Genomic DNA, 15239 nt, shown 5'->3' on the forward strand with positions numbered 1-15239 from the left:
GTAGGAATAAGGAGTAACAAAATATATTTGTTATTCCATATTCCTGCTCTTATATTGTACATGCTAACACCAAAAAACAATTTATTATATTGCACTGGGAAAGGGACTGGGAGGCAAAGACACACATGTACACACACACACCAGCTTTGCAAAGCAACTGGAGCTTTGCCCTATTGCTGGGGAGAATGAGTAAGGAGTAAGAGGTTTTTACAGGAGTAAGAGTAGGAGTAACATTAAGAAAAAATATCTTACTCCAGAATAGGACAAGGAGTCCAAAATCACCACTATTCCCCCAGCCCTGTTTGCATGACCCATTCATTTCTATTACTAAAAAGAAATTCCTAGATTCAGTGCGGTAAGTTTGACTTTTGTTCTGGTTGTTGAATTTCAGTATTCTAGTAAAAACAAAACAGCTTTTGCAAAGATGAAGTCTGTCCAATTCTATTATAATGTATTTAGAAAGCCTACACTGTATGCGTGGTCACTATGGGCCGGAACAGATAGGCAGAAAAAAGTTGCTTAATCTTGCTGTCTGCACAGCCTGCTCCCAAAGTGGGCCAAACACCCATGAACAGACTGTTAAGGAAAATGCAACATGGGACATACAGTAAAAGAAATAAAACATGTATGTGAAAGTCACAATGACTAAGCAAGAGCAATTAAGAAGCCACACAGGTGAAAAAGCTAGTGTAATTTAGAAGACTTGAATGTCAAGGACAGAATTATAGAATGTACAATTGAAAACACCTGAGATTCATTAAGTGTACAAGGTGAAATGATGAAATACTTAATTATGGGTCGAACTATGTGAACCAATCAAAATGAGTGTACACGCCCACTGGGTGGAAACTGACTAGTGGGTGGTGATTAACAATGGCTATAATAATTGCTATGTTTGCCAATGTATTTTGTGGGTAGTTGTTGGGTAGTTGAGTAGTTTGGAGTATTGGAGATTGTGATAGTATTTGTATATAGTAGAATAAAGTAGATCTTTTATATAAGACTACTGAGTTGTCTGGTGTCTTGGGTGAAGATACAAGTGTCAGCAGAATCTTGGAGAAGTTTGGAGACATCTGAGGAAGAAGAGTGAGAAGGCTTGGAGAGTTTGTCAGGGTCTTCAGCCTATTCTCTGAAACTCTGCTGCTTGGAAAAAAGCATTAACTACTGACCAAAGCTGGTCAGCTCTGCTGCATAACAAGGTGGTGAGTTAGAGCCAGAGGTGAAGAGCTACAACTCCCATCATCCCTGACACAGACTGCACAGCACAGCATCAAGCTGCACAGTAGGGTAATATTTTTTTTGTCACCTGTCCATTGTTGCACAAACACAATGCCTGCAATCTCCAATTATCTCCCATGTCCTGCCCAAATGCCATTCTATTGTATGCCATCCCTTTGATTGGACACACAGTCGCATGTGAAATGCTCTGCTCATACAGGACATCGGTGCATTGGTGTGCGAGTGATATACTGGCAAAGCACTACAATGGAGGGGCCCACCATACATGCCACCTTCACCCCACACACTGTCTGGTTTTTGTACTGTGTAATTGCATTCACTGGAGTTACAGCACTTTCAATTTTTTTTGCTTTGCAGCTGCCCTGCACTAGCAACAAGCTGTTTATATGCAGCAGCAAAGATGCACATTTCCCCCACTAAGCTGGAATATACTGGCTTCTTTTTGCTCCAGTTTTTTAGCCCCAGAACACAGCTTCATTTCAGTTTCCACCCACTTTCAAGGTGCACATCATATAAATGCCCAGCCTTCATAGTGGTTAGAAGCCATTTTATTTTGCCCATCTATTTCACCCCTATGTCACCTCACTGAAATGTTAAGGATTTAATTCTGTTATGTAATCAGGGGAATCAGTTAATTTCAGCAACTGCTATTACAGAAAGGAGAGAAAGCAAAAGCAGAAGGGATTCTCTTTTTAGCTCTGCTCTTTCACAGCAGAGGATTCAGTCCAGCTGTAACTATTAAATATTACAGGATGATTGTTTTCAGAACCAGGTGTATTGGCAAATGCATGGAACCAATGTGGGAAGTAGAATGGGTATTAATACATAATATCTCCCATTTCCCACCCCCTGCAAGCTCTGCATTCACATACTTGCATTCTCAAGGGAGCAAGTGGAATAAAACTGCTGTGGACAAAGTGATTCCAAAAGAAAATTGCTGGAGCAAGGAAAGACTAAGTAGCTTCTCTATTAGCTAATTCTCCATATTAGCATCATACTAATGGATCCAATTTGTTAAACAACACAGTCTTTTCCTTTGATATGCTTCTATAAAGGGACGAATATAAAAACCATGAGTTTGATGTCTTTTTATTAAAATTTATCACACAGTGCAAAGGAAAACTGGTGCTTTGAACCAGCAAACTATAGCAATTTATTATTAGTTAGACTCATATTAGCTCAACAGCCATGATTCAGAATTCTTTCAATGAATTTTGGATAAAAAGCCGCATGATCAATGCCTGTCATTGGACATCAACACAAAAACAGGAGAGAAGATGGGACAGGAAAGAAAATTCAGTAATCTATGTATTGAATGAAAGAGAAAATTGAAGAAAGTAGACACAAATATTTTTCCAGCGTGCCCAATTGCCTGTGAAGTGAACAACCCAGGTAGCTCAGTCACTCCTCACCCTACAATTCCAATGGACTGAAGTGCAGGAGCCATTAGCAGACCTTCTACTGATCTCTTTATAGACAGAATAACTGAACGGTCCCTGCAACATAGGGGTGAAACAGACCACCCTGAAGGAGTGGCTTCTGGCTGCCCCTTTGACCACTGCATCAGGACCACGGCACCTGCATGCTGAGGCCCCAATCCAGCCACTTCTTTTTGCTCCAGGAAAAAGATGCCTTTGCTGCTGCTGCAACAGTTTTTCTGCGTTTTGGCAGTATGTGGTGTCTAAATGCTGCGCTGCCGAAATGCTGTCGCTGCTTGGGGCAGTTTCATGGCATGTTCCCAGAGGCTTGGGGGCATGACCATGCATATGCCATGCCCCCAAGCCAATGGGAAGCCGGCTCTTTTTGCTGGCCTGTACTGGCAGTTAGTGAATCATGGTTTCTATGGGTGCCCTATCATACTTAGTAACATGTATAATCTGCAGATATATATTTTGAGGCAATTCAAAAGCTGTAAAGAATACAAACTTATTTTTTATTTATTTGAGGGATTTATATCCTGCCATTCTCCCAAACTGGGGATTCAAGGTGAGCTTGAAAGTAGCAGAACAGGGGAATGTTTCCAGAAAACTGTAGGTTGTATCCCCACATTTAAGAACAAACAAAAAAATGTCTTTAGAAATCAGAAATAAAATTACTGATAAACACATACTTGTACTTATCTCCAGTACGTGGATGTGGCTGGTTTTTGCAACGATAAAGAGTTGGATCTCTCATACATCCATTATTACTATTCATGTCGATTTTTGCTCGTAGACAGCAGGTCTGCCCATATTCTGTTCCCTTTTTCATTTCCTCCCACATTTGCAGGTTCTTTTCAACAGCTATGAAAAGGCAAATGTACAAATCACATTGTAACAACTTAGTTCCAGTGCTATGTAATGAAAGTATAGTCTACATAAGAATAAATCTACATCTAATAATATTTCTAGAATTTACTTTGGCAATGGTTCTAATGAAATGATTTGCCATTTATTTCACCAGCTGCTTCAATGTCCTTCTCCTACAGTTCCTTGCCAAGTATATCTGGCATGGATAAACACTGCATGTGGAAAAATTAAAAGAAAGCAGTGGCAATGCCAGATTTAAAACAGCAACATCAGGAGAAAGGTTGAGAAATTTCATGTAATACTTTCTCCATTTTCTTCTGAAGATCTTTTTTATCAGTGTCATATACGAATGCATGTAACTGTTTTATATTTATCAACTCATTGCTCCATCTAATTACTTCTATGTCTTTTGCCTTGCAGTCTTGCTAGGGTTACAGACAGTGATCCCAACAAACTGAAATCAATTTTTATTATAAATTATAGGAAGCAAACCTAGAACCTCTGGCAAGCAAAACTTATGCCATTCTCAAACACATTCCCAGGATTCTTTACAGTGGACTCCTGGCTACTTTCTCAAGAAATAACTTCCACCACTTGCTATTGCAAGAAGATGAAAACTTAGCCGTTTTAACACAAAGGCTTAATAATGTGTTTTAGATTGTAAGCCTGAGGGCAGGGAACTGTCTGATTAAAAATAATAATTGTAAGCCGCCCTGAGAGCCATTAGGGCTGAAAGGCGGGATATAAATACCTAAATAAATAAATGTCACTTTGCCACATTCTTAGTGACCGAAGGCTTCTATGTGCTCTACGAACTCACTGAAGAGTTAATTAGATCAGTTTCAGAGAAATAAAATTAATTAAGAAAAATGAAATGGAAACTAGTCAAAGTATCTTACAGTTATTTCTGTGTTTGGACTCTACTCTCTGCTCTCGCTCCATTTTCATTTGTTCAGCTGGTGTGTCATCTACATAAGCCTTCCCTTCTTGAATGAGCTTCTCAGCATATTTCATTATTGTTTCAAAATGATCAGATGTGTAAGTAAATTGATCTGGCTTAATGTGCAGCATTGCAACATCTTCCAAGATAACCTGCAAAAAAAAAAAAAAACCCTTTAAACAATGAGACTTATTTATACCAGTGTCAAATACTATCATGTGTGTTCTATTGTATATTTAGGATTCTAACCATACACCTCACTACTGAAATATTTTACTAATATTTCAGTGCTGTCATAAACATACTGTGTTAATCTTTGCTCTCATTTATATCAAATTTATTTGGTTTCTTTTCACATATAGTTCATCTGACAGAAGAGAGCAAGAAATTCTGAAGTTCCATGGAACCCAGCTGGTAAATAAGAAGGACCATGCATTTTGTGAAATGCAACTTTTGAGTTTAGAATCAAGAAGAGGCTGTACAGACCAGCCATTAAGGCCGGCCGGGGGGGGGGGGGGGGGCGGAGTCAGGGTGTAGTGTCCATACGACGCATGCCCCAACTTCGCCCCCAAACCAGCATGACGCCACACACCACACCACATGGCACACAATGTTACAGCGCTCCTCTGGCACTGCATCTAGATGATACAGCACCAAAAGAGTGCCAAAAAGCTGCAGCACTAGCAGCACTGGCAGCACCAGCTCCGCAGAAAGGCAAGATCGGGGCCACAGCACGCTGCTGACGTTGCCCTGATCTGGAGCTAAAAGTGGAGGCTGCAGACTCTAGAAGCCTTCCTGGAGTTGATGTCAGACTAACTGGGCAATAATTGCTGAGATCCTCTTTTTCCCCTTTCTGAAGATGAGAAGAATGTTTGCCCTCCTCCACTCTGACAGGACTACTGTTCTCCAGAAGTTCTCAAAAATTATTGCCAATGGCTCTAAGATTACATTTGCCAATTCCTTTAATATCTTTGGATGTAGGTCATCTGGTCCCGGAGACTTAAACATGTTTAGATTAACCAGGCATTCCTACACTTGCCCTTTACTTATTCTGTGCTGCATTTACTGTGTCCTTTTTTTCCTTAGGCTAGCACCCTTTTCCTTTTCTGAGAAGACTGAGGCAAAAAAGTTGAGCAATTTTGCCTTTTCTCTGTCTCCTGTTAGCATTTCGCCATCTTCTCCATTCAGTGGAGGTCTTTAAGCAGAGGCTGGACGGCCAACTGTTTGGGATGCCTGGATTCTGAGTTCCTGCATGGTAGGGGGTTGGACTGGATGGCCCTTGTGGTCTTTTCCAACTCTATGATTCTATGATACTTTGAAAGGTTACTGTAGCAGTACAAGATGATACCACAAAAACCCTGTTTCTTTACTCAGCAGTTATGAATGCAAGGGCCAAATTTTCAAACACTTTGAAAATTGAGCTAGAAGCTACTTAGAAACTGTTATTTTGTTATGAAAGGTAGTTTTTAGGCATTGCAATTGGAGCTAGGAGTGTTTATAAATTTATTTCAATAGCTCTGCTGTAACTTACAAACAATATATTTTCTTCATGCTGTTTTATCAAGAAATTAATGTACAAATATTATAGAAAGTTATTACAATCCTCATATTAAACATCAAAGATATTTCTGAAGTCCTAGCCCTATCCTTGCAGAACTTCTTAGAAACTGAGCAATTGGGCTATAATAGGATATCTGGCTTATTTTGATTTTGCAATGACATCTTAAGTGAAAGGTTTTCAGATACCTTCTTAGATTGTACGCCATGGGCAGGTTTACTCTTATCTATCATATTGTTTGTATGTACAGTGCTGTGCAAATCTACAGCGCTATATATAAATAATAATAATAATAATAATAATAATAATAATAATAATACCTTTTCAAAATCTTCTTTTTCTTTTTCTGGATTTGTATCATCAAACCTCATTATCAGTTTACCCTTGAAGTTGACCTGGTAGTGCTGATTCAGTAGAGCAGCTTTTGCATGTCCAATATGCAAGTATCTAGAAACAAAACTACAGCATTATGCTTTGGATATATGGAGAATAATAATGTAAGTCAAAAGCAAAAAAAGAAAACAAAATAAAATGAGGCAATATATCAGCATCCCCCTGCTGTAAAAGTCACCATAAAATTAGTGTATGCTATTTGTTAGCAGAAAAACAAAAACTGACAAGTTTTTAGGTATCAGTTATAACTTCATATAAAAGGAATCCAACAGCTTTTTGCCTATACATAGCCTTTCCTTAATTTCTAAACCAGTGATTTTTATTTCACTTTCATGACAAATGCATTCCTAATTTAAAAGAATGTGAAATGGTGAGAGCATCCCCATTAAAACAGCAATACTTTTATTTCAAAAATGCTCCTGCCTGAAATGAATGCATGTTAATAAAATTCTAGAATAGTGGACACATTCTAATTTCTCTTGTTTCAGTATTCAGTTTTTGATAATGCAAGCAGCACCCCAGCACACATGGAACACACTACTATTTGACTGATGGAAGAGGAAAACTCCACATTTAAGCTAACTACGTTCCAGCACTGTTCCAGTCTCCTTGATGGGCTGACAGCAGCTCCCCTCACAGTTCTTTGGATTCAGAACTACTTAAATCTAACCTTCCCAAATGGAATGTATCCAAGGGAAATTCATTCTGGCCCCCTCCGTGGATACCAAAATCTGCAGATGCTCAAGTTCCGTTGCCCCAATGGTGGTGCATGCACATGGCCGTGTCACTATGAAGGACAATGGGACTTAATGGCAGAGTGGCTGTATGCACGCACCACCACTGGGGACAACAGGGGCATCCCTAATGGTGGAGTAGCCATGTGCGCATGCCACCATTGGGGACAATGCGGGCTTGCTGTCCATGGATGCTTGAATCCGTGGACGGCAAGTCCACAGATACCGAGGACTGACTGTACTCCAAATGTTTACATATTCTAATTAAATTAATACATAAAACAGAACTACAGCAACCAAACCTTTCACAAAGTAATACTGCATTCCTCCCCATCGGTCTTACCGAACACTCAGTTTTACCAGTATGGAATGAGACACTGTTGCTCCTTTACAATTCAAACACTGTTTTTCAGCTATTCAAGGAATATTTAAAGAGAAATAGAAAGAATTAACTTTTAATTTTGAAGATCTTTTAAAAAATAAATCTATTTTCTTTACAGAAACTGCAAGAGAAGGTATTTTCCTTTCATTAAGTTTCATTTTGTGAAAGGAAAGTGTGCTTAAAAATCATTTTCAGAACTTGTCACCTTACCCGCTTGCCTCAGGAGGAAATCTCACAATGACCTTTCCCATCTCTGCACCAGGAAGTTCAACAAATTTTCCAACATCTTGTTTCTTTTCTGCTGCCTTAAAATTAACAATAATGAAATTCTCATTACACAAATTGACTTAGGGAAACAAAAAATAGTATTTTGAAAAGTTACTCAAGTCTTACCTGTAAAACTGTCACTTGAAATCAGCTAAGTTAACTTCCATTCAAGTGATAGAGCACTATCTTTATGCTATTTAACAAATATCTCAAGTTGCAAGGCAGCAAGTTTGTTACAATGCCTAAGGGGAATCCCCCTATACTATTTATTAATTTTTATTTAATTTACAGTCACCTTTCTTCCAGTATGAGATCCAAAGCAGCCAGCAACACAGATTATGCAATATACAGCTAAAATCAACCAAAGTAATAAGAATTTTAAAAAATTAATGAACTATTTGATTAAAATCAGCACTAAGTTTTTTTTAAAAAAACTGAACACTGTAAACTGTAACACGGAGTTTATCAGGCAAGGGAAACTGGAAGTATAATCCAAAGGCAATCTGAACGCAATCATGGGGTTTAACGTTATTGCATGATAGACCATCACGCACAATTTTGGGCAATGGGAAGTCAGTCCGAACGCAATCATGGTGTTTCACGTTATTGCGTGATAGACTACCACATGCAATTTCGATCAATGGCAAGCTATTTTCGAGCAATGGGAAGTCAGTTTGAACGCAATTCGAATTCACATAAATTCACTGAACTAGCGAATTCATGTGAATGCATTCTAGCCCCACTTTCTTTTCATTCGAAATTAAGAGAAATTCCTCCCGTGTGATAAACTCCAATGAGAATAAAAGTATAAAATCCCCTGTTAAAAGACTCTTCTGCAACAATCACTTAATAACTCAAATCCAACTTACATAAAAGGTATTTGCCTGCTGGAGAAAGATAATCGGATAAATAGCCAACCTAAATTCCTAAAGAAAGGAATCCACAGTGTGGGACTAGCTATCAAGAAGGCCATCTCACATGTCTTCACTCAGCATGCCAATGATGGTAGTCAGCTTGAGAGAAAGCCTTCCTGTGAGGATATTAAAATCTGGCAGGCTCATGGAGGAAGTTACAGTCTTTCAGTTAAACCCCTGTATTTCAACTGCTCAGTTTAAAATTGACCATACTTGAACATTGTTTTCAACTGAACTTTGAATATTACATATTTCACTGAATATAACAATGAAAACTACTGGTCCATTAGGGGGAAAAAATCCTAAAGCCACAGCAGAGTAACACATTCTATCGGAATCAACTAAAAAGTCACAAAATAAATAGCAAGGTATTAATTTCCTTCCATTCTTAATCTATATGTTCTCAGTTCAGGAACTATACACATTGCTGATTCAGATTATTCTTAAGTAATGCAGGAGTCCACTGTAACCCTTTCGTTCAGCACTTTGCAGATAAAACACTGAATTTTACTTGGCTCTCAGACTTTTGACAGAATCCAAGCCACAGATGCCTAATCAGCAAAAAGCTTACCATTTTAGTCTTTGGAACAGCACTTTCCACAGTCCACCTGGAACCTACTGACTGAAAAATACTTTGTGCATCAAGAAAGCTGTACCAGCGTTTTAAGTGAACTGGAGCATTACCCTGAAGTAACTGCTCCTGCCATATACTGTTGCCTATTGGAAAACAGATAGAAATAATTAAAAACTAGGAAACATGCTGTTTAACAAGATATATTATTGATGTATACCTCAACAAACAGTAGCACAGATTATTATTTGCAATTTAATTATGAAAAAGACACTAGGGAAACCACTGCTAGATACCATGACATGCACATAGCATATGGTAAATGCCACATAGTAAAATGAACAAAAACTGCTGTTCACAACAAACTTACTAAAGCCAAAAAATAAGCCACACATTCTATTGTAATTTCAAAAGTTATCTGTAGGAATAAGCACACATTCTAATCAAAGGTATGAATGACTAATTATCACAGTACAGAGAGAGTCAGTGTGCTGTAGTGGTTTGAGTGTTGGGTTAGGACTCCAAAAGACCAGGATTAGAATCCCTGCTCCACCATGGAAACTACTGGGTGACCCTCATCAAGTCACATTCTCTCAACCTCAGATGAAGGCAATGGTAAATTCCATCAAATAAATTTTGTCATGAAAAACCCATGACAGATTCACCTTAAGGTCAATGTAAGTCAGAAGCAACTTAAAGGTACACATAACAGGAAATTATTTACACATATTTACTGTATTATTTTATTTACCTTTTAGAGTTGCCCAGACACTGAAATCTGCAAGACTCAAACAGTTTCCAACCAGATAGGTTCGCAAAGAAAGTGTATTATTGAGCTCTTGAACTGCTAAATCAAAATCAGCAGAAGTAGACAGTCTTGTAGTGCTGAACTCCAGCCAATGGTCAATCTTTAGAAAGGAGAAGAAAATTATTTCTATGTAGATATTATCTAAGAATTTTTATAACAGTGATAAATGATACCAACAAAAACACTTATATTTTAATAACTAGAACTAACAGTATTAATTACTAGACATAATAATCTAGTAATAGTAAATGAAATTAAATATTAAATAGTACTTTTCAGTTAATGAAACAGATGGCCCTAAAGAGGCAACTTGACGTCACCCCTTTGAACACTGCGTTGGAGCTGCACCAACCGCATGCCACACCCCCAGCCTGGCTGTTTGCAGCACAAAAAGAAGCAGCAGAAAGCTGCTTCTTTTGAGCCATCAAAACAACAGTTGTTCCACTGCTGCTGCAGCTTTGCAGCACTCCTGCGGCATGTGCCGCCTAAACATCACACCGCTCGAGAGCCACAAACCTGCCCCCTGTGTGGGCAGCAGGTGGCTTCACGGCGGCTTCGTGCTGGTTTGGGGGGGTGTCATCTAAAGAACACGACTTCAAGCAGCTGGGAAGCCACCGCAAAGGAACCCTCTGTTTTGCCCCTTTTAGACAGGTTATCAAATAAAACATAGTTACACGCAATATGAAATATACAACACTGCTTCTTACCTCAGTGTGCTCAAGCAAATTAGATCCATATAATCCAGCAGAAGTTGTAATTCTGGCCAGATATCGAGCTATGGAATTCACATCAGTGAATGTAACTTGACTATTTAAAAAAAAATGAAATATGTATGAGTTAATGTCTGCTTGAAATATGATTGCAATAGGATTGATTGCTAAAATAGCCTAGCAAGATATTTCATGATGAATTAATGGGTAGTCTACCAAAATCCATGGATGCTCAAATCTCATTAAATACAATGACAGAGTAAAATGGTGCCCCTTATGAAAATGGGAAAATCAAGGTTTGATTTTTGGAACTTATATTTCCAAACCATGGATGCTTGAATCCATGGATAAAGAATCCGTTGATACAGGGGGCTGATTGTAATTGCCTTCATTAGAAAAAATTTACCAACTTTTTTTTTGTTTAATTAGAAACACCATCATTAACAGAATGGAATTCTCGTCAATCATTTTAAAAAGTACATCTACAAACATATTCAAGGAACCTACACTTCAATTTTTCTGAACTTAAACTATACACCATATAATTATGAGCCAGTAATAAAGACAAACAAATGCTGCACAGCTCTGATCTACGGGGTAAAGTCTGTCTCTATTTTAATAATAATAATAATAATAATAATTATTATTATTATTATTATTATTTCTACCCTGCCTTTCCAATAAGATCCTTATTATTCCCTATTACATTTCATAGGCAAGACTGCAACAATTTCAGCTTTACTTTGAATATAAAGAATGGCCAATACCAAAACAACTCAGTTATCTGTCAGGCTTTAAAGTTACTTCGTTACAGCCACTAGCTACATTGTACATTTCTCAAGAGTTGAATACAGTAAAATACAGAATTTAAAGCTGATTTGTATATACCTGTACGTTCATTTCCTCAGTAAAAGAAAAGTGACTGATCAGAAGCTTAATGGAGGTTCTTCAAAGGCTTTTAAAGAGATTTGGGCTGCTGTCACACTGCAGGGGGGAAAACAGGTTGACACCACTTTAACTTCCATGGCTCAATGCTATAGAATTCTGGGATTTGTAGCTTGGTGGGACATCAGGGCTCTCTCACAAGGAAGGCTAAATATCTCACGAAACTACAAATCCCAAAATACCATAGCATTGAGTCAAGACAGTTAAAGTGGTGTCAAACTACTTTATTTTTGCAGTGCAGACACGCTCTTGGTTTCTATAGAAAAATTGCTTTTAAGATTTGTTAAACAACAGGAAATACTGTAAACCTCACAATATAAGCTACAAAACATTACACATTTATACTTTTAGCCTACTGTCTGTTCAGCTTGTTAAACAACTTAAAGGCTGCATGTTTTGCTTTACTGAACAGTGAACAGAAGAACAGTAGTAGACAGTTAACTGAACCAAGAATTTCTAGCCCAAAATACAAGGGCCTTCTTCATAATACATCTTAGGCACCATCAAGGAATGAAAAGAAAAGTAACTCACTAGATGTACATCTGAAAATGTAGCTATCCGTTCCAGACTTACAGATGTTCTGGGGATGCTAATTCCTATGCTCAACAAAATACATGTCAAAATCTGCATTTTGCTAATACCTTTATTAAACCAACCAAAAAGAAACAAAAACCCCAAAATTAATGCTTCTGCTCAAGATCTTCAGACCTCTTCCTCAAGATAGATGTTATGGAGTGAGCACAAAGGCATTTATCTAAAAATTAAGTAGCCTACATGTAGTGTTGAGGTATAAATACATGTCAGTTTACCAGGCCTTATGTGCTAAAGCGGTTACAGGTGAAAAATGAGAAAAACCCTAGAAAGAAGTTATAATATTGTACATCAAAGTCAGTTCACCATTTATGTCTGAAAGAAAGTGATGAAATTTGCCCTGATGTCTGAAAAATGGATAAAGGTTTTACAAGAAAACTAGTTGTTTAAAAAAAAAAGTGGCATGTGCAAGTATCAGAGTGATCTTGGAATAAAGAAGAGAGCAAATAGCAAACAAGAAATCAAGAAGTGCAGTGGACCCTCAATTTACAGAGATTCGTTCCAGAATGCCCCCCCCTCATGTAAAAGAAATACCCGTTTTCAATGGCGGCATGCCACAGGCGGGAGGACCATTCATTTAATGGGGGGCTCGCCATCTGCATAACGTCAAGTCCGTGTATGGTGAGTCCACATATGGCGCGGGTGCGCTGTACTAATATTTAATCATTAGCATCCTACACAATTGATGGCAAAGATGGAAGGCACTCACTCAGATACCCGTAGGATGGTCTCTTTCCCTTCTTCAACTGAAATTTTAACATGATCCTTCACATGCTCTGCAGTCAGTAAGGCTCCTGAAAGTACAATAAATAAAAATAAACTCTGACAGTATTCTCCCAGTCATTTGAAAATCAATACACTTAGGAAGAATATCAATTTAATGCTTGTTGGCATATGTTTCCTTTGAAGCAGTTAGGGTTGCAGGGAAGGGTTAAAACCTAGAACATAGCAGTGACCTCCAGAAAGACTGGCTACACATTCACTTTGTAGCATTACTGAAAAATTTATAGTGCTGTACCACAATATCATGATTCAGCCAAGTCTTAACCATCGTTAAGCCCCATTGCTTTCAGTTGCTGAGAGTTATACCTAAATCAAAGACATTCAAAGGCTGGGTTGGTTTGGCTCAGTTGTGGTCCAACACTTCAGTCTGCTCAGCTCTCAAAGACTGCTAATAAAGTCACAGATGGATCTGTCTAACCCAAGCATATGCATATTGACATTATTAAACACATGAAAATAAAATCTGACCTTTTAGCTTACAGCAGCAAAGATTGTGTGAAATGAATTATTTTCACCGACTAAACTGCACCTTAAAATTTTGTTGAAAAAATAAACTGTGACAAGAGAGAAACCTCATGAAGGGCATGAGCAAATGGGCTATCCTGGCCCCAGTACTCACTCAGGTTAGTTCCTGGGTTGGGATGGGGACAGTCAGGTGTTCACACACCCATCCTCATGTCAACCTGGGACTGGTGTGCTGCTCCTTATCTTTCCAACAGTCAATCCACCTGAGAAGCCCCTCAGTAATCCCATCTGGTGCAAAAACAGGATCCCTAGCAGCACATACATGGCCAGGAGCCCCATTTCCGCATCAGATGCGAAGACTGGGAGGTTTCTCAAATGGATCACCCACCGGAAAAGTAAAGAGGAGGGGGGGTGCGCACAGGACTATAGCATAAATTAATGGTTCCCAAATATGCATCCTCCATGTGTTTGGGACTTCAGTTCCCCAAAGCCCCAGCCAGCTTGGCCAACAGTATGGAATTCTGGGAGCCAAAGTCCAAAATATCTGGAGGACCAAAGTTTGGGAACCAGTGGTCTAAGTGGAAGATGAACTAACTAAGATCTTCATCTAATTCACACTTTCCTGAGAATTCATCCCACTGAAACCAGTGTCCTTTTGTACATGCATATTGGGCTGCATGGTATAGTCGTTTGAGCACTGGACTAGGACACTGGGGGACTTGGGTTCAAATCCTGGCTCAGCCATGGAAACACATTGGGCAAGTCACACTCTCTCACCCTCAGAAGATGGCAATGGCAAGCCCCCTCTGAAGAAATCTTGCCAAGAAAATCCTATGATAGGTTCACCTTAGGGTTGCCTTAAATCGGAAACAACTTGAAGGCAAACAACAACAAATTGGGCTACAGCAGCACAATAAAATCTTAAATGCAACTGCAATGTACTTGAAAAGCTGCCTGTTAGATACATTAAGGCTGTAATCCTATTTTGCTTGGGAGCTGAGTCCCACTGAGTTTAAGAGTACATAGTTCTGCTAATGTTAGGCCCATGAGGAAAATACACTATAAGGCATATACAACATTCAAACATCCACTTTATTTCAGTTACGTGCTTTTAAAAATTCAGGGGAGAGAGAAAGAGAGAGAGACTGAGGGAGAGAGGTGGCTTGAAGGGAGAGAATGACCCTGGCTGTGATCTTATGCACACTTGTCTGGGATAGGATTTGCAGTTATTTTGGTGGACTTATCCATGAGTAAGCATGCACTTACACAAGCAGGATGCATATCAAGAAACTATGAGTATTTCTCCCTCTACACATATGTATGTGAACTTAACTCATAGTTATACAGTGAATAACATTTTACTGGCCTTATTAAAAAATCATTCAAGTTATGATTTCCAACCATGTTTAAAAAATATTTATGTTAGATAATACTGTCAAGATGAACATTTTAGATGACTGAGGTAGGTTTCTGCAGACACATCTACATTGCTTAATACAATCTAGACTAGAGTCATTTTGGAGACAGGATGACAAGCTATAATTATAATACAGGAATTCCATGACTAAGCATAAATCCTCCTGTGTGACACCTCAATGTGCCTAAAGGAAATATCCTTGAAAGGATTTCCTAAAGAGAAATAGTCTCTGTC

At 38.6% G+C, this 15239-nt stretch overlaps 1 protein-coding gene across 7 annotated transcripts in view; it reads right to left on the minus strand.

Moving 5' to 3' along the window:
• Positions 1 to 15239, minus strand: part of EPRS1 (glutamyl-prolyl-tRNA synthetase 1) — a 55866-nt gene that overhangs the window by 37393 nt on the left and 3234 nt on the right. For all 7 annotated transcript variants that reach the window (XM_089529331.1, XM_089529334.1, XM_089529332.1 and 4 more), the window contains exons 2-9: positions 13050 to 13134; positions 10802 to 10901; positions 10038 to 10194; positions 9287 to 9432; positions 7745 to 7839; positions 6346 to 6472; positions 4427 to 4619; positions 3350 to 3521 (exon numbers count right to left, since the gene is read on the minus strand). In XM_089529331.1, the coding sequence (XP_089385457.1) occupies positions 3350 to 3521; positions 4427 to 4619; positions 6346 to 6472; positions 7745 to 7839; positions 9287 to 9432; positions 10038 to 10194; positions 10802 to 10901; positions 13050 to 13134 (1075 nt within the window). The remainder of the gene's footprint in view (positions 1 to 3349; positions 3522 to 4426; positions 4620 to 6345; positions 6473 to 7744; positions 7840 to 9286; positions 9433 to 10037; positions 10195 to 10801; positions 10902 to 13049; positions 13135 to 15239) is intronic.

Source organism: Sceloporus occidentalis, unplaced genomic scaffold, assembly GCF_023333645.1.
Source record: "Sceloporus occidentalis isolate IW3139 unplaced genomic scaffold, rSceOcc1.0.p SCAF_6, whole genome shotgun sequence".
NCBI classification, from domain to species: Eukaryota; Metazoa; Chordata; class Lepidosauria; order Squamata; family Phrynosomatidae; genus Sceloporus; species Sceloporus occidentalis.